This window comes from Anomaloglossus baeobatrachus, chromosome 3, assembly GCF_048569485.1.
Source record: "Anomaloglossus baeobatrachus isolate aAnoBae1 chromosome 3, aAnoBae1.hap1, whole genome shotgun sequence".
NCBI classification, from domain to species: Eukaryota; Metazoa; Chordata; class Amphibia; order Anura; family Aromobatidae; genus Anomaloglossus; species Anomaloglossus baeobatrachus.
In genome coordinates, this window is record NC_134355.1 from 492,493,953 (window position 1) to 492,518,645 (window position 24,693).

Genomic DNA, 24,693 nt, shown 5'->3' on the forward strand with positions numbered 1-24,693 from the left:
TGTTTAAACGCAGACGTCTGAAAGGGGCCTAAGACACATTGCTTCATCCCATTTCAATTCTGCTGAAATCCCACTAACTTAAGGGGGCTTTACACGCAACGACATCGCAAACGAGATGTTGTTGGGGTCACGGAATTCGTGATGCACATCCGGCCTCGTTAGCGACGTCATTGCGTGTGACACGTACAAACGACCGCTAATGATCACAAATACTTACCTAATCGTTGATCGTTGACACGTCGCTCAAATCCCAAATATTGTTGATGGTGCTGGACGCAAGTTGTTTGTCGTTCCTGAGGCAGCACACATCGCTACATGTGACACCCCAGAAACAACGAACAACACCGTACCTGTGTCCTCCAGTAACGAGGTGGGCATCACTTTCCTGCGGATGCTCTCCGCCCCTCCGCTTCATTTGGATGGCGGCCATGTGACATTGCTGTGACGCCGCACGAACCGCCCCCTTAGAAAAGAGGCAGTTTGCCGGCCACAGCGACGTCCTTAGGCAGGTAAGTATGTGTGACGGGACTAGCAATATTGTGCGCCACGGGCAGCAATTTGCCCGGGATGCACAAACGACGGGGGCGGGTGCTTTTACGAGCTGCGTGTAAACCACCCTTTAGAGATAATGTGCATATTAAGATACTGGTGAAGCACTGCTAGAATCCTATATCAAGCACACGAGCTTTTTACAGCAAGTTGTAAATAACATCCTCAAGAGTAGGAGCTAGAAATGATGAGTAAATCTGTGTGGAGTAGGAACAATCTGGGCAAGACAGTTCATAGGAGACTGGAGCTAGATAGAAGTGTAGATACAATACTCAACCAATTCCTTGGAGTTCTATGATTTCTGAACCAGGCCCAAACAGAAAATAAGATTGCTTCCACAGGAACAATAATTGGCCATCTTAATAAAGGGCAAACCTAGATGCTAAATAGTAGTCTCCAGTAGTAAGGTGTGAAAATGCAACAAAATTTCTCAAGGACTAAAACAGCAACAACTAGTCAATCAGCAGAAGAACAACAGAATCCTAAAAATGAAGACAAACACACCGTCTACTATAAGGTTAATCTTAGAAATGTACACAATTCTAAATAAGTGTTGCCAGACCAACCAGCTTGTCACCTGTATTTGTCTAATGCTGCATTCACACATGGGTGTCTCACAGGCCTAGTAGGGATCGTGAAGCATTGACCGTCTACAAGATTCCTGACCCGTACACTGACTAGGACTACGAAACACAGATGTGTTATTGCGGCATAAAAGGGAAACATTCTTGGTAAGAGAACGTCCTCTTCCCATCTGACAGACTTTATGGAGGAGAGCAGCCAGAAGCATGGTTTATACAACATATAAAAAAAAAGTGTTGAGGGTGTAAAGGGCCCGTTACACGCTACGATATATCTAACGATATGTCGTCGGGGTCACGTCGTTAGTGACGCACATCCGGCATCGTTTGACATATTGTAGCGTGTGACAGCTACGAGCAACTGTTAACAAGCAAAAATACTCACCTTATCGTTGCTCGTTGACACGTTGCTCATTTTCAAAAAATCGATCGTCCTTTTGCGCGCCGGTTGTTCATCGTTCCCAAGGCAGCACACATCGCTCCGTGTGACACCTCGGGAGCGATGAACTGCAGCTTACCTGCGGCCGACGGCAATGCGGAAGGAAGGAGGTGGGTGGGATGTTACGTACCGCTCATCACGTCCCTCCCCCTTCAGGAAGAGGATGTTCGCCTCCCAGAGCGAGATCGTCCGGGAGGTAAGTACATGTGACGGGGGTTACCGACTTTGTGCGACACGGGCAACTAATTGCCCCTAACGCACAAATGATAAGAGCGGGTGCGATCGCTCATGCGAACGCACGATAAATCGTCCCATGTAAAGCGGCCTTAACTCTGGCATTGAATCTTTCATACATATTATTTGGACATGCCTGAATATTATTCCATTGTGGAACATAACCAAGACTATTGTAATTTAGATACTTTGTACACAGGTCCTAATAGATTCAATATGTTTATTTACTTAAAGAGAACCTGCCAGTAGTATTCAACAATATATAGTAAAAACTTGGCCATACTGGTACTATTATACTGATTAAATTGATATTTTGGTAAAAGATTACGATTTGTGTTTCTTGTTTAATCAGCTATTGAAGTTTACTTCTAACGATATATGATTATACAGTGACCTGCCTCCTTTTTTAAAATGTTGCTGTCATTGGCATGGGAGGTGCTTGCGCAGTTTCATTCTACAACCGGTCTTCAGGTCTGCAATAAAATGGTGCTGAGGCAATGCTTGCACAGATCGAGGTCTTGGCTTAATGAAGACATCATTGAGCTGAGATCTGAATCCGCACATGCACCACCTCTGGTGTCATTTTATTAAAGACTAGAAGACAGGCCATGAAATCAAACTACATACTGCACATGCACCACCCACGCTGTAACGCTCGCTGCAGGAGATGGTAAAGTGGTGAGCAGCAGTGGACCCACTGGACCACAGGGGGACCCCAGGCTTACACTAAGTTAGAGGGACTTGACTAAGCACCCACAGTAAGGCAAAGGCCAGGTACCATAGACAGGACTGTGGTAGCTGACTCCTAGGGCAGGGATGGACATAGGGACAAGTGGACACAGTCACTAGTGTAGCAAGAATCTCCGGTGTAACCGAGTCTGGTGGCATGGTGGGCATGGACTGACACAATCTCTAGTATGACGAGGGCCTCTGGGGTAGTTTTCGCTGGTGGCACGGCTTGGGTGGACGGACACAGTCTTTAGTATAGCAAGGACCTCCAGGGTAGTTGAGGCTGGTGGCACGGACAAGACGGATGGACACAGGGTACTGACAGGACTACGAGACAGGCATGGACCCTGTACACTGTAAGGGAAGCACAGCAGACAAGGGGTCCTGACAACTAGCACCCCTAACTAACTGAATGCATTGATCAGGCACCTCCCCTAGTGGGAGAGTGCCTTAAGTACCCAGTGCCTCTCAGCGATAGGCTGAGAGACACTTCCAGTAAATGGTGCAGTGGCACTTTATGAGAAGGGCAGCGATGCACACCCATGCTCTAGAAGCACTCCCAGAGTGTTACGAATCATCGGGGTACGGGGGTTCCTCCTTTGTCTTCTGGAGCTGTTCCTCCCCGTACCCAAGGTCGCTCGGCCCGATCTCCTGAGCCACAGATGGTGACCAGGATTTTTTTTTGAATTCTAACACTAGGTGTCAAAAATAGCCTACTGAGCATGTGCGGGATTCCTATGGGTCTTTTGACACTATCTGAGCATGTCAGTGATGTGGCACGTTCCTATTGGCCACAGTGACATCATCGGTGATGTGGTACATTCCCATTGGCCGCCGTGACATCATCTGTGAAATGGCGCATTCCTATTGGCCGGTGACATTATCAGTTATGTGGCACGTTCTTATTGGCCACCGTGACATCATCTGTGATGCGTAAGGCTCTCATTGGCCAAAGGGGCTGGCTACACATGGTTCCTCCATCTTGTGGGCGGTACAGAGGTGATAAAAGCCCTGACGCCCACATGGAGGTGCGCACTCATCTTTGTGCATTCAGCAGCACACCGCTTTCTTAGGTAGGGATATGCGGCGAGGTCCAACCGGACTGATTGAGGGTCAGGAGGCAGGTTAGGGTGAGGCGTCGCGGTCACATCTAGACCGATTTAGGGTCAGAAACCGGCTAGGCAGGGTTCCATAGATATTGGGGTTGTGCCGCTAAGGGACTGGTGGTTAACCGGCTACACCCTAATACATCCCGATATAGGAGCAGTACCCTACACACTCACTCCTGCATATACCCAGAGCATATACTAGCAGAATACGGGTAGTGTTCTGCAGGCCTATCCCTATCCATACTGTGTATGCAACATATATTAACTTCTGTGAAGTCACAGGAGAACATTGCACCATATCTGGTCCTGTGAGTTAACAGGGTCATGTCCTTTATATATTATTACCCGCTTCAGGCCCTGTGAGTTAACAGGGTCCCGCTATATTATGCTACAGCTTCTGTGTGGCCTAGAACACAGAGACTGCACACGCAGGTTCTGAGTAATTATACCTGCGTTAACACCTGTGTGACCTGTAACACAGGCGTATATTATTACCTGGGGCTTTGTTGAATATCAGTAGAGCCTTATTCTATCAGCTGCAGTTTACCACCACTGCACGGTGGACCCTGACCACTGATATCGGTTTACTCTCATCTTTTACGATATAAGTAGGTCCATCCGTAGCACAGAGGCCTTGTGTCGCATTTATAGGCCCCGGGAGAAAGAAGTAGGGAGCACCCACGTGGAGGTAGCATGGTGAGAGCCTGCTGCTGCAGTAAGTGCATGTTCCTGCAGTGGGGGAAGCGATGGGATGGAGGGACACCAGCGCTACACATGCCAATGACGATGGCACGACGTATGTACCCAGGCGCCTTGAAACGTAGGAAGCAAGCAGAGGATGGAGGAGCAGAAAAAGTCCCTATCCACATTCCCGCCCCGATGCACAGAAATATTATTAGAAGAGAACTTTGAACGCTGGTTAAAAAAAACCCTCAGATCGGATTCCTTCACCAAAGATATCAATTTATTCAGTATAGCTGCTACATTATGGCCATGCCTTTACTTTAGATTGATAAATCCTGTTGACATTTTCTCTTTAATAAAATGGGTAAAAAAATATTCAAGGCCATGCCTAAATATTCTGTCGCAAGGTGTTTTATCACCTGCTGTTGGAATCGGACTTCTTCTCCATCAAAAACTGATCCCATGGAGCGCATTTGCGCTCTCTGGCGACTGGAATATTTAACAGCTGTGCGTAATATTCAAATTGATTAAGTCAATGCAGTTTGGAAACTGTGGGATTTTTTCCAGGCTGTGTAAGTAATTCGATATTCCCTCCTTTTCCTCCATAATTCAACCCCTCCATTTTTTTGACAGTTTTATGTTTCAGTCCTGTTTGTCTTGTTTTTTTTATAGGAAAAAAAGGGTGTATGATTAATATTTCTGAATTTGAGATACTAGTTTTCATTTTATATTGAATTGTGAATAATAATATGGATAACAGAGCCATATTTGTTGTTTGATTGGAAAAGCTAAGGAGCAAGTTTACTATTAAACATTACTATTAAAGACCCATCATAGTTAAGAACCTTGTTTAAAAATTAGAATTAGGGCCAACGAGCTTCAAGATATGTAACTCTTCCTACACCTGCTTGGTGTAATTTTTTTTTTTTTATAATTCCTTATTGAAATGTGTTAATATAGAGTTGCTATGCAGTTCATGGTTTTAAATTACTGCACGATATATGGAAAGTGGTACAATGGAATTGCTGCATGCTGCATATAACGCAGCTTCACGAAAAACCCGAAGAATCAGACATGGCTGATATTTTCAATATACTTGCTTTTCCAAATATGGTAACAGGGGCGCAGTAAGCTGACAAACAAGGAGCTGTTTGCTGAAATCCAACCACTAAAGTAGCTCTAGAAAATGCAGACGTCCGTAATTATCACCTGGTATCTCAGCTTTCCGCAGCTTTGTGAATTATGTGTATTTACTAAAATTAGGCTTTAGGTTATCATAGTGATTTGTGCTGGAAAAAAAACATTTTACCCTTGTGACGCTTGTATGTGTGTGTGTGTATATATATATATGTGTATATATATATATATATATATATATATATATATATATACAGTATATATATATATATATATACAGTATATATATATATATATATACAGTATATATACAGTGTATATATATATATATATATATATATATATATATACAGTGTATATATATATATACAGTGTATATATATACAGTATATATACAGTATATATATATATATATATATATATATATATATATATATACAGTAAATATATATATATATATAGTATATATATATATATATATATATATATACAGTATATATATATATATATATATATATATACAGTATATATATATATATACAGTATATATATATATATATATATATATATATATATATATTAGTCTCAATATCAAAATAGCAAAATATTTAAGTTTTTTATATAGTCATTAGACTTAAAAGGAACATGTCATGTCAAAAACAGTTATTAACCTAAAGATAAGACATTAATCTACAGGTTAATAGCGTTTTAAAACTGCCCAGCTGCCGCACTGAAAAACCGGATACCAGGAAAAGCAGCCTCCGGTTTTCAGTCATAGAAGCACGGACAGAGCCGTTTCAGTCACCAGTCACCAATGCATAGTGCATGGCTGCTGAAATCAGACCCCTGCACTGACTGTCAGCTACAGCAAAATGGAAGGAAAGGATCCAGCACAGATTCCTTATCGATAAAAACTTTTTCTTATTCTTTATTGAAGTATTAAAAGCAAAAACAAAAAGGAGACCGAAGATTGGAAACATACATCAAAGCATGGGTGCTCTTAACGCGTTTCGGACTTTAAATAAAAACAAATTAAGTCCTTAGTCATAAGTGACTGTCAGCTGACTCAACATTGTTTTAGTACAGAGTCTGCAGTCAGTCAGTGTACATACTGAGCAGTGACTGAAATCGCTGCAGCTATGCTTCTGTGACTGAAAGTTGTAGGCTGCCTGAAGGAATAAAGTTAATTTCCTCCTGGTAGCCAAGATTTCAGTTCAACGGTTGTCTTCCGAAACGCGTTGACCTGGTTAAGTAAAGGAGAAATTAATCAACGTCCGGATGTTTGATGTCAGCACAGCATATCCTGGTTTCCTTCTTTCACATCTGTAATACGTCTCTCCGGGGCTGCAGCAGATGCCATTTTATGCCTATGTAGGAGTTATGACTGGCACAACTTCTACAGGTGAGTACCTTACCTGTTTGTCTTGTCAAATCCCACAAGATAAGACCCTATCTGCGCTTCTTATCCACAGCATACTTCTATGTTGCTAGCAGAGTCAGCTTTGCCTTTACAGCACAGGAGTAGTGAAGGGTCACTGTGATCCGCCCAGCTTCAGAGCAGCGTTTGTACACTGTATAGAAAACGGCTTGCAGCTTGCTCTGCTTGTCTACATGTACTGAGATCATCGTGCTGTACACTACAGAATTAAAAATCCATCCATTTGTAAGAACAGAATGCATAATTGATTCAACAAACACGTTGCCATTTTATCCATAAATGAAGTTGAGACTACTTTTTTAACATTATTTTTACAGGCCAGGACAGATTTAATGATAAATGTCTGTTCTCTTATGAATGTCGGAGTCACTTCAACTCTCTAGCGTTCAAATTCACAAATGTCAGAAACTTGAAGTATATACGGTGCAATGGATGTCCATGAAAAGATACAGTGTGTTAGTCACTTCTTAGACACAGTTGGTTTCTAGGTCACATTTTAGGAGCACAGTATGATTTGTATTATGTCGAATAGAACTTTCTTTTTTTCATACTTTTTTTTCATATTTTTTTGTTTCTTGTCAGATTGTCCCTGCACACTCTGCAAAGCTGTGCTGTAGAAAGTGAATCCGATGAAGAGGAGACCCTGCAGGACAAGCTTAATGTATTGTCACTTCAATAGAGCTTTGCACCATAGTACAGCTAAAAAATAACACATGCTGTCCATTTCAGGCATTTCAAATATTAGATAATTGGTTATAACCATTGCTGAACATGTTTCCTACTAGTTTGTCTTCTTCCCTAAGTGCCTATGTGTTGTTTTGTGCACATTAACATGGCAGTGTACTGTATGTCTTTGATGAACAAACGCAGTTGTATATATTTCTGGTTAGTCACGTTGTTAATGATCAATGCTGAGTTACATCTTGGTACATGACGTTGTTCTCATTCATACAATAAAATTGGAGCTATGTTTCATACAGATTTTGTAATTTTTCATTTGCATTACTATTACAAATGACTATTAAATGACCAGAGTAATTATTTTATTCAATATTGAATGTGTATTTTTCTCAATCTTTTTTCGTTAGGTTTGTGGAAATTAAGTTGGTCCCAGGTTTTCCTACTGTTTGCAGCTGATTACTTCTGAACCAATCTGTGGGGTAATCTGGCAGCAGGCATTCATCTCACCCTTCTGCATGACTTTATGCAAATATAAAGAATTATATACTCTATATAAATAACAATAATGCTTTATATCAGTGGTCCCCAACCATTCTTACTTTGTAAACCACATTCATCTCAAAGAGAGGATTGAAAGCCACATCTAATGGTCTCTCTCCCCCTCCCTGAGTAGTGACCTCCAGCTCCTGTTTTCACCACATTAATGGCACCCAGATACCTCATTATTGGTATATTGACAGTGTACTCTTTATCACAGCAATAACGGGAAGTATACTTGCATTCAGGGGATCCCACCTTGCACTCATTGGGTATTCTTGCATCAAGCACTCTTATGACACTATCACATATAGCCTCAATCACCTTCTCTATCTGGCATTATCATCCTATTTCCAATTTAGCACTTACTTACTATATCTGTCTAGCCCCAAGATCCAGAATATGCATATCCATATCTTCTCTTCTTGTTGGAATACTTACAAAAGTCAGTATCTAGAGGGTTGCTCTTCATAGCTGTTAGATAGACCTGGTGCTCATGCAGCAAGCTACCAGAGAGCCACTAGCCACAAAAAATGGATTAGCAAGCCACATATGGTTCATGAGCCACAGTCTGAAGATCCCTGCAATATATGCAGCCTAGCAAAATAGATTGACCCTGCAACTCAGCAACAAAATGGGTACTCTAAAAAATACATTTGGATCTGCTCGCCAATCTAAATACTTGAAAGGCTACCGTGTATTGGCTCTGAATGTTATAATAGGATCATTTGATTTGGGTTATCGTAACCAGATAAATTACTTTAAACATAACCTTTTACCACGATTTTGTGATGTAAAGTAGACATGACTGTAATACTGAGTAAATTGATACCTTTAGTGAAGATATCCTCTTTGTTGTTCTTTAATCACCATTTTTAGTTTTCTGCTAATTAGATTTTGGTGCATAGGGGCCAAAGTGTACTCTGGGTCTTCTCCTCCCTGTCTGTGATTCCCCAACCACCTCTGCCTGCGTTCAGCCTTTTATTGAAAGGTCAATGCTAAGATTTCAATTAGAGAAGACAGATCAATCAAAGATTAGAGACTGGTAGATGGATTGAGAAATCATAGACAGGGAGGAGAAGACCCAGTGTCCAGTCCAGCTCAGTGCACTAAAATCTAACTAGCAGAAGACTGTAAATGATGAATGAAGAATGTAGGTTAGTGTTACGGGGGGCTATCTGATAACCTAAAGGAGTATCAGACAGTCAGGGTCCACCGTGCAAAGACTCTGCTGCAGACTATGGCAGAGTGCAATACCTCTGTTAACTCACAGAAGGATATAATAAGTAAGTAAAGCAATTCCTCCCTTACTTGGAGGGTGTGTGGAATGATCTCTGTTAATAATCACAGAGACAAAGGCAATGTGTGCGAAATGGCACCTACCTAGGTCCGCTCTTCTAGTGGTGCAAAAGAGACGAACAGCAGCGTAAGCCGCACAAAGCTCCTACCTGCGTTCGCTCCACTAGTGTGCGAGGACACGAACCACTAGATATGGCACCTGCCTAGGTCCGCTCTTCTAGTGGTGCAAAAGAGACGAACAGCAGCGTAAGCCGCACAAAGCTCCTACCTCTGTTCGCTCCCCTAGTGTGCGAGGATACGAACAACTGCCAGACGCATTATAAGGAACGTTACCCTAGCGGCAACGTCCACCTACGAGTCGAACCACAAGGCCCAGCCAGACCATGTGCCTCAGGCACCTGCCTATGTCCGCTCACCTAAGAGGTAAGGATACGGACAGCAGCCGAAGCTGTAAGGTATAAGAACGCTACCCTGCCGGTAGCGCTCACCTAGCATAGACAGAGGAATGCCTAGAGGAACGCGCACAGAGCGTCTACTCTTATGCATGAACCAAGAGGACTGAGCGCCATGCGGCGTGTGTCAGGGTCTTATATAGACTCTGTGCCTCATCCAAGATGGAGGACACCAGAGCCAATCCGCTGCCAGAACGACAGGAGTGACGTCATGCTGGCCTATCACCGAGCAAGGCCTCACAAGCACATGACCAGCGACCAATCGGCATAGAAGGTGTCAGAGACATGTGACCTCTTGTCAGCGATGATGTCACCCGCACATGTGCAATGGCTCCAAGATAGGACTTAGTCTCCGGCGCTCGCACATGTGCAGTAGCAAGAAATCTGGACTTAGTCTCCAGCGCTCGCACATGGGCAGTAGCAAGAAATCTGGACTTAGTCTCCAGCGCTCGCACATGTGCAGTAGTAAGAAATCTGGACTTAGTCTCCAGTGCTCGCAGCAACCGTAACAGTTAGGCACCATACCCCTCCACCCATACACACTTTTCACCATTTTTCCTCAGACGGCATGGAAACAGAGAGAAAGGAAGTAGGGTGAAATGGGGTGAAGCTACATAGGACCTGACTTACATTTACAGCAGCAGCTATTCACAGCAATGTACCATATACTACCATATACATTTTCATGTTTAATATGATTATTTCACATTGTTTATTCCCAATAATTAACTAATATTGATCAACTGATATATCATGATTGAAAGTTTTAACACCCTGGAATTTGTTCCAGAAAGTGAAGTATTTATCCCAGAATATTATTGCAATTACACATATTTTGTTACACACATGTTTATTGCCTTCCAAGTTCCATTTTTTTAATTTTGTGTAAAATTATGTCCAATTTGCTTTTTTTACTTTGTTTTTCTTTGTGTGTTGATTTTAATACATACAAAGGAAATAAACATGTATATAGTAAAATGTGTAATTGCAATCATTTTCTGGGAGAAATACTTCATTTTCTGGAACAATTTTAAGAGTGCCAACACTTTAAGCCATTATTATTTCTTGACAAGTGACAAGCTGCATTTATAATTTGGGTCATTACAGTTATGTGGAGTTTTATTCATTTTTTTTTTCTAAATAATAATGAACTTAGAGGCAAGATGGTTCTATAAAATTTTCACAATTTTTTTTATTCTTTATTTTTCTAAACTTTTTTTTCCACTTTTGTGGAGTGACAGAAGGAGAATCACAGATCATGTCTCTCTTGACCCTGCAGCCCGTCAACTCCCCTAACAGTTCCCCCTCTTCTCCATAGCACTGATCTAGGTTGGGGGAAGAGGCATTTCACCAGGCTGTATCTCATTTTAGATCAAAACTACAACAGCAAGATTCTCAGCTTTAAAAATGAAACTGGAAACACAGCTGTAAAGCATCAGTCTAGCGGTTTTTTTTAAAATTTCCCCACTGGAGTGGTGCTTTAGATGTATGTTGCCTGCCCCCTGTCTTATACTCACTCTCTGATGTCTTCATCTGTTTCCAGTACTGGTCTCCAGCAATTTGTGACCTGCCGCCAGCTCCTGTGTTTCATGTAGCGCGCCGGAGGTCACAAATCAATACAACTCTATAAGAGCCTCATTTTGGCCTAATTCTGTCTCTCATATACATTGACGAGCAAAAGGGTAACAATGTTTTGAACGTTTGACTTTCAGGCTCCATATCTCACCATCCACTACAGCTTTGAATGTGAGACTACCTTTATTTTAAAGACAATTATCTTGGCTCTCTTATATACAACTATGACTTCCAACTATTTAGCATATGATCAGTTTTTCAGATTCTTGTCATGTCACTGCATTGTTACTGCTTTGCTCCTGGTGGTGAAAAAACCTTTTTTGTTTTGTTATACTACAAAATACAACCTGTTCTCACATTCTGTAATAGCTTAGTGTGTTATTAGGTTGATTACCAAGCAAAAGGTCACTGGTTAAAATCAAGAAGCAACAATGAAGAAGATTTTCTAAGAAAAAAGAACCTGCATCATACAGCTCATCGATACCGGTCTCTGGGCCAAGAATATTTCTAAACTGCATCATTTGAGTGCTATGACAGTTGGAAGAATATGAAAGTAAGTATCTGAATCTATTTAAAAGCCAAGTCGGCGCATTGGTAAGTCATCAGTTTTAGCACAACAAACTTGGCAGTGGAGGCGACTATTATGCTTTGTAATAGTGAAATCACAGACATCCATGCAATCACCATGCGATGCCCGTTACACAAGTCTGGAATGGTGGCCCGAAAAAAGGTGAAGAAGCCTCGATTTTAATATCATCATAAGAAGCGTCGGCTCGAGTTTGCAAAAAAGCATGAAGAAAGGACAGTAGAAGTCTGGAAGCTAGTGATTTGGAGCAATGCGATGAAAATGAATAGACTAGGCTCTGATGTGTGCAAATGGGTCTAGAAGAAGCAAGGGAAAAGGGGGAAAATGGATCAAGAAATTGAAGCAACTGTCAAGTTTGGGAAACAAAGCCTGATGATATCTAGTTGTTTCACAGCCAAGGACGTTGGATAGTTGACCAGGATCGATTGTGGTCTCAATGCTGTGCTATGTGTGAATATACTACCAGACCAGTACTATGGTTATCCTACTCGAGTACTATGGGTATGACAAGGAAGAAATAATGTTCCAGCAGGATAACGACCTGAAACAGACATCAAGATTGGTGAAGAAATGGTTCAATGACAATAAAGTAGAGGTTCTGGCAAGGCCCCCACAGTCCCCATTCAAGCCATTCAAACACTTGTAGCTAGAGTTGAAGAAAAAGCTGTATACATACCCAAGTCAGTCGACCAGTATGTACCAACATTGTGAACTTGTAGAAGAGACTTGGGATCAGATTTCATTCGAGACATGCTTACATCTAAAAGATTCAGGCACTTTTGAAAGCCAAAGGTAGATTTACAAAATACTAACAAAATTTAGATTCTTAGGCGCAAACCAGTAACAATGCAGTGACATAACAGGAATATGCCTAGCTAATCACATTAGTCTCATGTTCAAAGCTGTAGTGGATGGTGAAATATGGAGACTGAAAGTCAAAAGCTTTTTTCTTACCTTTTTGCTTGTCAGTATACTTGCATTGAGAGCTTGCGACGTTATTTTTGACTTCCGGCCATTCAGAAGTTACGGCAGTAGATGGTGCCACGAGACCGGAGCATTGCTGAAAAGAGGTGAAGCCGCCAGAAGGTGAGTATAACTAAGGGCAGGGGACTAAGGCTATGTGCACACTTTGCGGCGAGGTAGTTGCAGTTCTAAACACATCCTCTGGCAGAAATGTTTTTTGTCAAATTTGGTTTTGACCACAAAAAAGCTATAAATACGCTTGCGTTTTTACCGCATTTTAACCGCGTTTTTACCGCGTTTTACATGCTTTTTCACTGCTTAAAATCAGATACGTTTTGACTACAAATACAATCTAATATATAAAGCTGAATGTGTGTATGTATGTGTGTGTGTATGTATGTATGTATGTATGTCCGGGATTGGCATCTGCACCGTCGCAGCTACAGCCACAAAAGTTTGCACACTCACACTTCTGGACCCCAAGAGTGTCATAGACTATGTTTTGAGGGGACATTTTAACCCTACGCTTTACAAGTTATTCACCAAAAAAACCTGCCTCCATTAAAGCGAATGGAGCTGGGAGCCACAGTGCAGCCAGAACTTCAGAAGAATGCGCAGCCATGCCCTTAAATGGAATGTTGGCATGTCACAATGCAGCCAGGTAAAGAGACAGACACAGACAGGGAAAGAGGCAGATACAGACAGGGTAATAAACAGACACAGAGAGACAGACACAGACAAAGAGACAGACTGACAGGGAAAGAGACAGACAGGGAAAGAGAGAGACAGGTTAAGAGACAGACACAGACAGGTAAAGAGACAGACAGACACAGGGAAACAGACAGACAGGGAAAGAGAGGGAAAGAGACAGGGTAAGAGACAGACAAAGACAGGTAAAGAGACAGACACAGGGATAGAGAAAGAGGGAAAGAGACAGACAGGGAAAGAGACAGAAAGGGAAAGTGATAGACAGGGAAAGAGATTGAGACAGACGGAGAAAGAGACAGAGACAGTCAGAGACAGACAAGGAAAGAGACAGACAGGCAAAGAGATAGAGAGACAGAGAGATATATACAGAGGGGGAGACAGACAGAGAATGGGAGAGAAACAGAGAGACAGTTACTATCCCGGGCGTTAATACATTCTTTTTATACATTCTATCCCGGGAATGTTAATACATTCTATTTTGTTAACAACAGTTATTAACCTGGGTGAAGCCGGGTAGTACAGCTAGTGCTAAATAAAGTTTAAACATACAAACACTATAAAAAAAGGAAAAAAATTATAACAAATATCAATATTAAAATCATACAAAAAATAGCTTATTTTATTAAAATAACTATGTGCAAATATTTATGCATAAAATTACATTTATTTAATGATTTTCATGCATTTAATTGTCGGACTATGTGTGTGTGTAAAGGGACATATCATGCCATTAATATTTTGTTAAAAACGCATGCATTTAATTAATTCAAAAAGCATGTTTTCTGCATCAAAAAAGCATGTAAAACGCTAGAATTTTGAAGTAGAATGCGTTTTGCAACTTCTCATTGACTCCAATGTTAGCAAAACGCTGCCAAAATGGCAAAAACAATTTACATGCTGCTTCTTTAAATGCTGAGTTTTTGCCACAATTTCTGCAACTAAAACGCTGCGTTTTTAACAGCATTGTGCGCACAAGAAAGCCCTATTTCCCATAGACTTTGCTTGAAAATCAAAACGCATGCCTTTTGGCATTAAAACGCTGCAGTTCAAAACGCTGCGGAAACGCAGGTAAAAACGCTAAGTGCGCACATAGCCTTAAGGCTACTTTACACACTGCGATATCGGTCCCGATATCACTAGTGTGGGTACCCGTCCCCATCTGTTGCACGACACGGGCAAATCGCTGCCCGTGCCGCACAACATCGCCCAGACCCGTCACACATACTTACCTGCCCGGCGACGTCGCTGTGACCGGCGAACTGCCTCCTTTTTAAGGGGGCGGTCCGTGCGGCGTCACAGCAACGTCACTGAAGCGTCACTGAACCGCCGCCCAATAGCAGCGGAGGGGCGGAGATGAGCGGGACGTAACATCCCGCCCACCACCTTCCTTCCGCATTGTGACCGGGAGGCAGGTAAGGAGAGCTTCCTCGTTCCTGCGGTGTCACACGGAGCGATGTGTGCTGCCGCAGGAACGAGGAACAACTTCGTTACTGCTGCGGTAACGATTTTTAAGAATGGACCCCCATGTCGCCGATTAGCGATTTTGCACGTTTTTGCAACGATGCAAAATCGCTTATCGGTGTCACACGCAACGGCATCGCTAATGCGGCCGGATGTGCGTCACAAATTCCGTGACCCCAACGACTCCGCATTAGCGATGTCGCAGCGTGTAAAGCCCCCTTTAGATTTAAAGCACCACTCCAGCACTGAAGAAAAAAAACGCTGCAGTTGTGCTTTAAAAGACAAGAGTGTGAGCTGCAGACACATGCAGCTGTAACCTTAACACCTGATCTTGCAGACTAGGTTACGACCACAACAGTGATTCTTTTTTTGTCATAGGGGCAATGCTGCATCCTGCAGTGCATTTAATTTTGTGTCTTGTTGTCAAATACAACTGCCTTTTTTTCTGTGATGTTTTTTGAACTGCATGTCTTCTTCTGTGAATGCTATGAGTTTTAGGGTAGTCAGTTGCAAAACAATGAGGACTCTTGATGCCAGTTGCTAATTGGCGTTTTTTGGCCAAAATATTGAGCAACACTCCATGTATTTTATTACATCTTTTTTCATCTTTTTTTGTTGCACATTTTTGCAGCCAGGCCCTTTAGTGTTCGGTTGGAATTTTGGGGTGCTTGATTTTGTGAAGTTCACGCAGGGTCGGGATGAGGGGTAGGCAGAGTAGACACCTAACTAAGGCATCACCTTCTGCCTACTCAAGAGGGGTGCATTTCAGAAAAAAAGAACTCTCTGATATTGCTGAATTCCTGTGGCCACCCATCAACTTCCTCCGGTTGCAGGCATTTAGCACATTAATGGCCTGGGCTCGGGCACACAGGGGAAAAATGTTAGCCACTGACATCGCTCACCTGTCTATCTGCTAGTGCTTCGCTGTTGTCGCTCCTTCCTCACACTCATTTGTACAGGCGCAAATAGAATTGATGTAGGTGCCTCCAAGCACAAGAGCAGATATGCTGTAATCAGCTCCTTGCTCTGCCAAGAATTCCGGCGTATGCAGAGAAAATTAGACATTGCTATGCAGTGACATCTTTGCACTGTGCAGCGCCCACTGCTACACCAGGTGGAAGAGGAGATGGAGAGATGGAGCTGCTCTGGACAGGCAGCTTGGATTAGGTGAGTATAGGTTTTTATATTTTCATTCTATTAACTTCCATTTATTAGAATGGAGGATATTATACCTATTGCCTATGGACACATTTCAAGAGGGGATGACTATGGGGACATTCCAAGAGGGACTGGCCCTGAGGACATACGGGGCTTTCTATCAGGATATAAGAGAGGTTGTGGGAACATCAAAAGAGTGGCTGCTATGGGGACATAATTGTCTGGCTATGGAGACATAAGTGGCAGGCTATGGGAACATTACAAGAGGGGGTTGTGTATGGGGACATAAAAGTCTGGCTATAGGGACATTACAAGAGTGGGCTGGTTATGGGGACATAAGGATCTGGCTATGAGGACATTACAAGAGTGGTGTCTAGGGGGACATAAGGAGCTGGCTATGGGGACATTACAAGAGGGGCTGGCCATGTGGACACAAAGCTGGCTCTGGGAACATAAGGGGCTGGCTATGGAGACATTACAAGAGGGGTTGACTATGGGGATATAAGGGGTTGGCTAGGGGGACTTTACAAGCGGGGCTAGTTGTGGGAACAATACAAAAGAGAGCTTGCTGTGGGAAATTACAAGAGGGGGCTGGCTATGGGAATATTACAAAAGGGACTTGGTATAGGGACATTACAAGAGGGGCTGTGGGGGCATAACAAGAGGGTGACCATAATGTATTGTGTGCTGTTGGGGATCTTATATTAGGGGCTTTGGTTGATATCATACTGGGTGGGGTGCTGTGGGGGACATTATACTGTATGTATGGCTGTGATGTACATCATACTGTATATTGGGTACTGGTGTGGATATTGTACTGTATGGGTGGCTATGGTAACCATCATACTGTGTAGGAGGACAGTGTGAGGAAGGGGTACAGTTTGGAAAGGACATAGTGGTGAGGAGGATGAGGACATAGTATGAAAAATGGGCACAGTATGAATATGGAGAGGGAGCAGTATGAAATGTAGGCACAATATGGAGAGAGGTTAGCATGATGAGGGAACAGTGTGAAGCTATAGAGAGTGTAAGGTAAGGGTATGTTCACACGCGACATCTTTATTTTTTTACCACAAAGATGCAGCATTTTTGTTCCAAAAATGCACCAAAAATGTATTGAGTCAAAAACGCATAAAAAACGCAATGTGTTTGACGCGTTTTTACAGCGTTTTTACCGCGTTTTGCCCAATGCATTTTTTAAGTCAAATCTATTGACTGGAAGGGTTCAAAAACACAGGAAAATCGCAAAAAGAATTAACATGCTGCATCTTGGATGCAGCCTAGATGCCGCCAACAAAAGATGCCCAGTGTGGACAGCAAAATTGAAATCTCATAGACTTTGCTGGGAGAAGGAAATGCATGTATTTTGCTGTATCTTTGTGACCTCACAAACGCACCAAAAATGCAGCAACATAAGGGTGGATGGTGTGGCGCTTATAGCTGATAATGGCAGACAGTGGGGTGGATATAGCTCAATAGGGCAGACAGTGTGGAGGCTATATACCATAGGAGGTTTGTTTAGGCTATAATATGGGCAGATATTTTTATGCAGAGGGCATTTTAATATCACTCTTATTTTTAAAGGCACTGTGTCAGGATGTTCTGCAGTAGACCTGAGAAAATGGAAGTCTTCAGGGACGGGAGTGAGATTTCTTCCACTTGTCAGAGACTCCAGATTCAAGAAGAGGCATGGACCTGATGGCTCTGATTCCAGCAAAGCCCATCATCAAGATGAATCAGGCCCTTAATTTTTGACATATTTTAAACAATCCATTATTACTTATGGTTACCAATAATGTTGACTACAACTGTGTGTTTTTTAATGTATGTTACATTTGGTGTAAAAAAACTAATAGTGCTACAGTAAACTGTGATATTGATAGTGTCCACTAGAGAGGACTTAATCATTTAAAACTCTAATTTGCCGCCTTCACTGAATTGTTCCCAAAGATTCAATTTACTGCAAATAAATTTGCCTAATTTCAAAACTGGAGAGAGAGAAAGGTATTTCCCAATGGTAACTGTACACCATTCCCATGTTGTAAACTATACACCCAACTGCAGTGATTTACAATTGTGGAACTTCACCCTGGACCTTCAATTATTATTTACAAGTTAGCTAATTGTTCCTGGCAACCTTCTTATGCCTTATTAAGAGTATAAAAAAACAACACAAAATCTTGCTGTTTTTCACCTTATATTATTTAAAGGAACAAATTGGTCATCTCCTTTATAATGAGCCACCTATCTTTTTTCAATGATTGAGGGTTATGCAACTCACATCCACTTATCTTTGAAGCTATATTCAAACTAGATCTGAAGACAAAGATAATGGGGCTATCCAGCACATTTCTATTTTTTCTTATAGGGCTAAGAACTTACAGGCAGTTAGTTGCTAACTACTTACCCGTTCTGCCCAGTGCTAGTGTCTGCTAGCTCAGTGCAGTCATAGACCACTCCTGCCAGCAATTCTGCTGCTACATTTGACCTCACATCAACAGAGCAGTTCATCTGTTTCAGGCTGCTTTGACGAATGGGTATCAATGTTATTGACATTCTGATTGACCCTTAATTGAGCAGTAGGGAGCTGGCTGTTAGTCAGCATGACATTAGCAGAGATGCCTTTTCAACAGAGCAAAGTGGAAGACAAGAAGCTGCTCTGTTGACGGGATGTCAACAAAGCCGCAGAATCACCACCAGGAGTGGTCCGTGACTGCTATGAGTGGGCAGATATCGGCGACAGTTAGTTAACAACTACCTGTCTGTAAGTTCTTAGACCCATCAGATAAAAATATAAAAGACAACGATAACCCATGTATGAAATTGTACCTTGGATTTTCTCTTTTTATGTTAAGAAAGTTATGGCCACCTTTTGACTTGATATCACAGTAAATGAAGCTGAATTTAGAACCGCATGTAGTTACCGACAAGCATAAGGAACATTTCAGGTTATCAAATCTCAAGATATAATCAAGAACATTTACATCAACCTATAACGATTGAATTTATTTCCTGCTAAACAAATAGACACTATTTCAGGGGTTTAATTGAAAGTTGGAAACATGCAATTTCATAATGAGTAATAAGAAATCTCTGTAATCTCTCTGATTGCAATCCTCCCATATACATATTTAAGAGCACAGAGATCCTGGTGCATGCCGCAGAATACTACTTACATTTTGTTAGTATTTTTTATAAAGATAATTGGCTGCTGGAGTTTTCCCTAAAATAACCTTTGTTATATGAGATGTTTTGAATCTGTTCTTGATATGTATTTAAAAAGGAAATCTCATGGAAATTTTAGCTGCTAGTACAGGCTGTTAAGTCTGACAAGTTTTTACTAAAATCTGATGTGTTGGAATGGATTTATAGAAATGACTTGCAGAACGGATTTTCGTTGGCATATTTAACCTTTATATCTCTAGGTTATATTCTTTCCGACTTAAGCAAGTATTGACTGAAAGTCATTACCATATCACATTGTTTTATCGGTGCATTGCTCCTTTCATCAATTCCTCAGCTTTAAGATTAACTTTCCCCCCTTAGCTGATGTACCCTTGAGAAGACATAGATGTGTAATGCAACTCCTAATTCTTAAAGGGAATGTATCACTAGAAAATTACCAAATGTTGAAATCAATAATCTAAGAAATAAAAAAACATACCAGCATCTGGTTTTAATCAGTATAAAAATATATATGCAAGACCTAATGTTATATGTGGTTGTACTTTAAAAATATACTGTATATCTCATATGTGCAAAAAAACATTTGATGTGGGTTGTGTGACAAACCAGTAGGGGGAGCTGGAGGACCAAGAAAGGTGCTAGGCAGAAAAGCTCCACTAGATGGCACTAGTCTCCCTAATGGAAGGAGCAGATGGTCGTATGGGCCGGGGTCAGAGCCAGGAGGATCAGAGCCAGGGGTGAGATGGAGACAGAGTCAAGAGAGAGAGCCAAGTCAGAGACCGAGAGAAAACTTCAAAAACCGGAGGAGCATGGAAAATAAAGTTAAATAACAAACCAAGCAGAGCTGAATTAGAACTGGCGCCGCAGGAACAGCCAAGCTCTGTAGTTTTTAGTATGATCGCTGAACTTTACAAGTTCCTTGGTGATCATCTCCCGACAAACAAGGAACTTGACAGTCCATTGTGGCTTGATTGCTGTTGAAACCAGCTCATGGTGTGTTGTTGGAATATATGTGGGCTGTGTGGCTATACCTGTTAGATGTCTCTGGTGTAGTCCATCTTGTGTAGTACCTTTCTGAAGTGAAGGGTGTCTCTTTAAATTGGGGAAGATTTTAAATTTTTTGTTCTGAAGAAGGATTATTGTAGCCAGTTTCACTCTCATATGTATTCTCTTGATTGCAGCAAGGAGACTGATAATAACTGACTTTCTGGCTGACCAAATAATCAGATTGCTTAGCTTGTTATCACAATGCTTTTTATCTAGCTGTTTAAAACATACTCTGAAGTACACTGCAGTGAATTAAAAGGAAATTGCTCTATACCGGGCACACTTCTGTGTCTGCTTTGCTCACTGTCAAGAGATATAACTGTCTCTACGTCTTCTGTTTCCTCTATGGCAGCTGCTGTTTCCTTTTCAATAGTAAGCTTCTCTAATATTGCATTTATGCGTGCCTGTTGTTGCACTTTTTCTGCTTCTAGGAATGCTTTCTGTAGTTTTAGTTCAATCCGTTGCTCTACAAAGTTGTGTCACACTTTTGCTGCTTCAGCCTTTGCGTGAGTACTTGCAGCGGCATTGCTAACGGATGATGCCTTGATGGAACCAACTTGCGATCTTGTCTTGAAAGAAGATGCTCGACTTTGAGACATGATGCGACCATTGGGAGACCGTTGCGATATCCGTATGCAACTCTGTGTGGATAATGGTGGGCTCCATATAATCCTATAATTTGGTGCAACCACTAGAAGGCTGCTGCGATATCCGTATACAGGCTCTATGTGGTAATGACAGGCTTATATAGTCTGATTGTCTCAGTTTATTCTCAGCAGTTGTTTCATCATATTGTCCTCCTGCACGTTAGCACGATGGGTGGTCTAACATGTTGCTAAACCCCCTGTCTTCTTAAGAAGAAAACACTGCAAAGCAGTAACTTTCTCCTTTATTGATTATAGATGGTGACAGAAAAGGTGAAACTATAGGATGCAAATAACAGCCGTAGTTCAGAATATAACATTGTACAGTGCATAAGATACATATTGTCACGGGGCTATCACAACAGAAATTGGGCTCTTATGCTTGTGGTCATAGGTCGCGCACCACATGGTTACACATACACCTGCGCTGGTTGGAGCAGCTGTGCTTTCCTGTTAGCCATGCAGAGTTTCCTTGTGCTAATGCTGCAAGGGTTAAAGCTGTTTGTCTCCTAAGGCTTTCTGTCTTGGCCTATCTCAGCAGTTCTGTTTTCTCCACTACTCTCTAGTATACGTACTCACCTCTTAGCTTGGCTAATTGCCAGTGATAGTCTCCTATACCTTGGTATCGGTGTGGAGGTGTGAGCAGTGGAAAGAAAGGTCACTTTGGACTGGTTTCTAGAGAGCACCTCCTGGAAGTTTATTTTACCCCTTTCTGTCTAATTCCCTTTTGTGTCTTTATCACAGACCAGGACTAGTGTTCCTGCTGCCCTATGCACTAGTCAAGACTGTGATCAGTGAATGGGGTGAAATAATCCATTTAGGGACATCAGGGAAATCATAGTTGCTTAGGGTGTCAGGGGTTACCCTTCCTGCTTTCCCTATTGGCAATATACCCCTTTCCATCTGTCTCGCCATGTGCTATTTGGCTCCTTAGGGGAGCATAGTGTGCAATAGATGATATACCAATGCAAGTTGACAATGATCTATTTAATACAGAAAACATACTGGGAAACACAACAGTGTGACACACAAATAGTGCTCTTACTGACTATGCTTGAAGCAGGCTGTTAGCATAGAGCACACGTTACAACAACTGATAAGATGGCTTCTCCATCAGAAGTGAAGAGGAAAAATGGCTTCTGCCCTTACTGTGACAAGAACAGGACAGCAATGCAAAAGAAGCTGTCCTACACTGAATAGCAAATTGTCCCATAATGCATAGCAACTAAACTAGAGGAATTACATTAAATCACCAGTAGATGGTGCTGTTACCAAACAATGTAAATTTGATAGGATTCAAATACAGGCAACGCAATGTCAAAACTGCTATACATACAAAGTAGCTAAACTCCCTAGATAGCTGAATTCACTGCTGAGGTAGAACATACATCGCGTATCATCTGATGTTCTCATCTTGTACATTTATGGCATATGCCCAGGATTTGTACAGGAGATGCGGATCTCACCAATGTGTCCATGATGTGTCGCTCTCAGCCAAGAATTCACAAAAATCTCATTTACGGGTATAGGAATCTATACCATCTCTCCACAAAAAACAGCAGCGCCTCATTCTTCAGAGACGTGTGTCCCATTGGCGAGATCTGCATGTACCACCCATTATGTAATATCCATGGATATATAGTGGGTACGGAAAGTATTCAGACCCCTTTAAATTTTTCACTTTATTTCATTGTACCCATTTGGTAAATTCAAAAAGTTCATTTTTTTTCTCATTAATGTACACTCTGCACCCCATCTTGTCAGGAAAAAAACCCAGAAATGTAGAGAAATTTGAAAATTTATTAAACAAGAAAAACTGAAACATCACATGGTCATAAGTATTCAGACCCTTTGATCAGACACTCATATTTAAGTCACATGCTGTCCATTTCCTTGTGATCCTCCTTGAGATGGTTCTACTCCTTCATTGGAGTCCAGCTGTGTTTAATTAAACTGATTAGGCTTGATTTGGAAAGGCACACACCTGTCTATATAAGACCTCACAGCTCACAGTTTATGTCAGACCAAATGACAATCATGAGGTGAAAGGAACTGCCCAAGGAGCTCAGATACAGAATTAAGACAAGGCACAGATCTGGCCAAGGTTACAAAAGAATTTCGGCAGTACTCAAGGTTCCTAATAGTACAGTGGCCTCCAAAATCCTTAAATGGAAGACGTTTGGGACTACCAGAACTCTTCCAAGACCTGGCCATCCAGCCCAACTGAGCCATTATGGGAGAAGAGCCTTGGTTAGAGAAGTAAAGAAAAACCCAAAGATCACTGTGGCTGAGCTGTAGAGATGCAGTAGGGAGATGGGAGAAAGTCCACTATCACTGCAGCTCTCCACCAGTTGGGCCTTTATGGCAGAGTGGCCAGACGGAAGACTCTCATATAAAACCTGGCAAGACATATGAAAGCCGGCATAGAGTTTGCAAAAAAAAAAACCAAACACATTAAGGCTTCCCAGACTATGAGAAATAAGATTCTCTGGTCTGATGAGACGAAGATAGAACTTTTTGGTGATAATTTTATGCGGTATGTTTGGCGAAAACCAGGCACTGCTCATCACCTGCCCAATACAATCCCAACAGTGAAACATGGTGGTTGCAGCATCATGCTATGGGGATGTTTTTCAGCTGCAGGGACAGGACGACTGGTTGCAATTGAAAGAAAGATGAATGCGGCCAAGTACAGAGATATCCTGGAAAAAACCTCTTCCAGAGTGCTCTGGACCTCAGACTTGGCTGAAGGTTCACTTTCCAACAAGATAATGACCCTAATCACACAGCTAAAATAACAAAGGAGTGGCTTCAGAACAACTCTGTGACTATTCTTGACTGTCCCAGCCAGAGCCCTAACCTGAACTCAATTGAGTATCTCTGGAGAGACCTGAAAATGGCTGTCCACCAACGTTCACCATCCAACCTGATGGAACTGGAGAGGATCTCCAAATCTAGGTGTGAAAAACTTGTTGCATCTTTCCCAAGAAGACTCATGACTGTACTAGCTCAAAAGGGTGCTTCTTCTCAATACTGAGCAAAGGATCTGAATACTTATGACCATGTGATATTTCAGTTTTTCTTGTTTAACAAATTTGCAAAAATTTCTACATTTCTCTTTTTTTCTGTCAAGATGGGCTACAGAGTGTATATTAATGAGAAAAAAAGATGAACTTTATTTAACTTTAGCAAATGGCTGCAATGAAACAAAAAGTGAAAAATTTAAAGGGGTCTGAATACTTTCCGTACCCACTGTAGCATAAATATATGAGATCAAAAGACCCCTCTAAGGGGCACTTTGCACACTACGACATCGCAAGCCGATGCTTGCGATGCCGAGCGCGATAGTCCCCGCCCCCGTCACAGCTGCGATATCATGGTGATAGCTGCCGTAGCGAACATTATCGCTACGGCAGCTTCACATGCACTCACCTGCCCTGCGACGTCGCTCTGGCCAGCGAACCGCCTCCTTATTAAGGGGGCGGGTCGTGCGGCA

The 24,693-nt window shown here is 42.0% G+C and overlaps 1 protein-coding gene across 6 annotated transcripts in view; it reads left to right on the plus strand.

Annotated features, from left to right (window-relative positions):
• The window catches only part of ZBBX (zinc finger B-box domain containing), a 341,437-nt gene extending 333,556 nt beyond the window's left edge, over positions 1 to 7,881 (plus strand). For all 6 annotated transcript variants that reach the window (XM_075338565.1, XM_075338563.1, XM_075338568.1 and 3 more), the window contains one exon: positions 7,483 to 7,881. In XM_075338565.1, the coding sequence (XP_075194680.1) occupies positions 7,483 to 7,579 (97 nt within the window). In that variant the 3' untranslated portion in view covers positions 7,580 to 7,881. The remainder of the gene's footprint in view (positions 1 to 7,482) is intronic.
• The last annotated feature ends 16,812 nt before the right edge of the window (positions 7,882 to 24,693 follow it).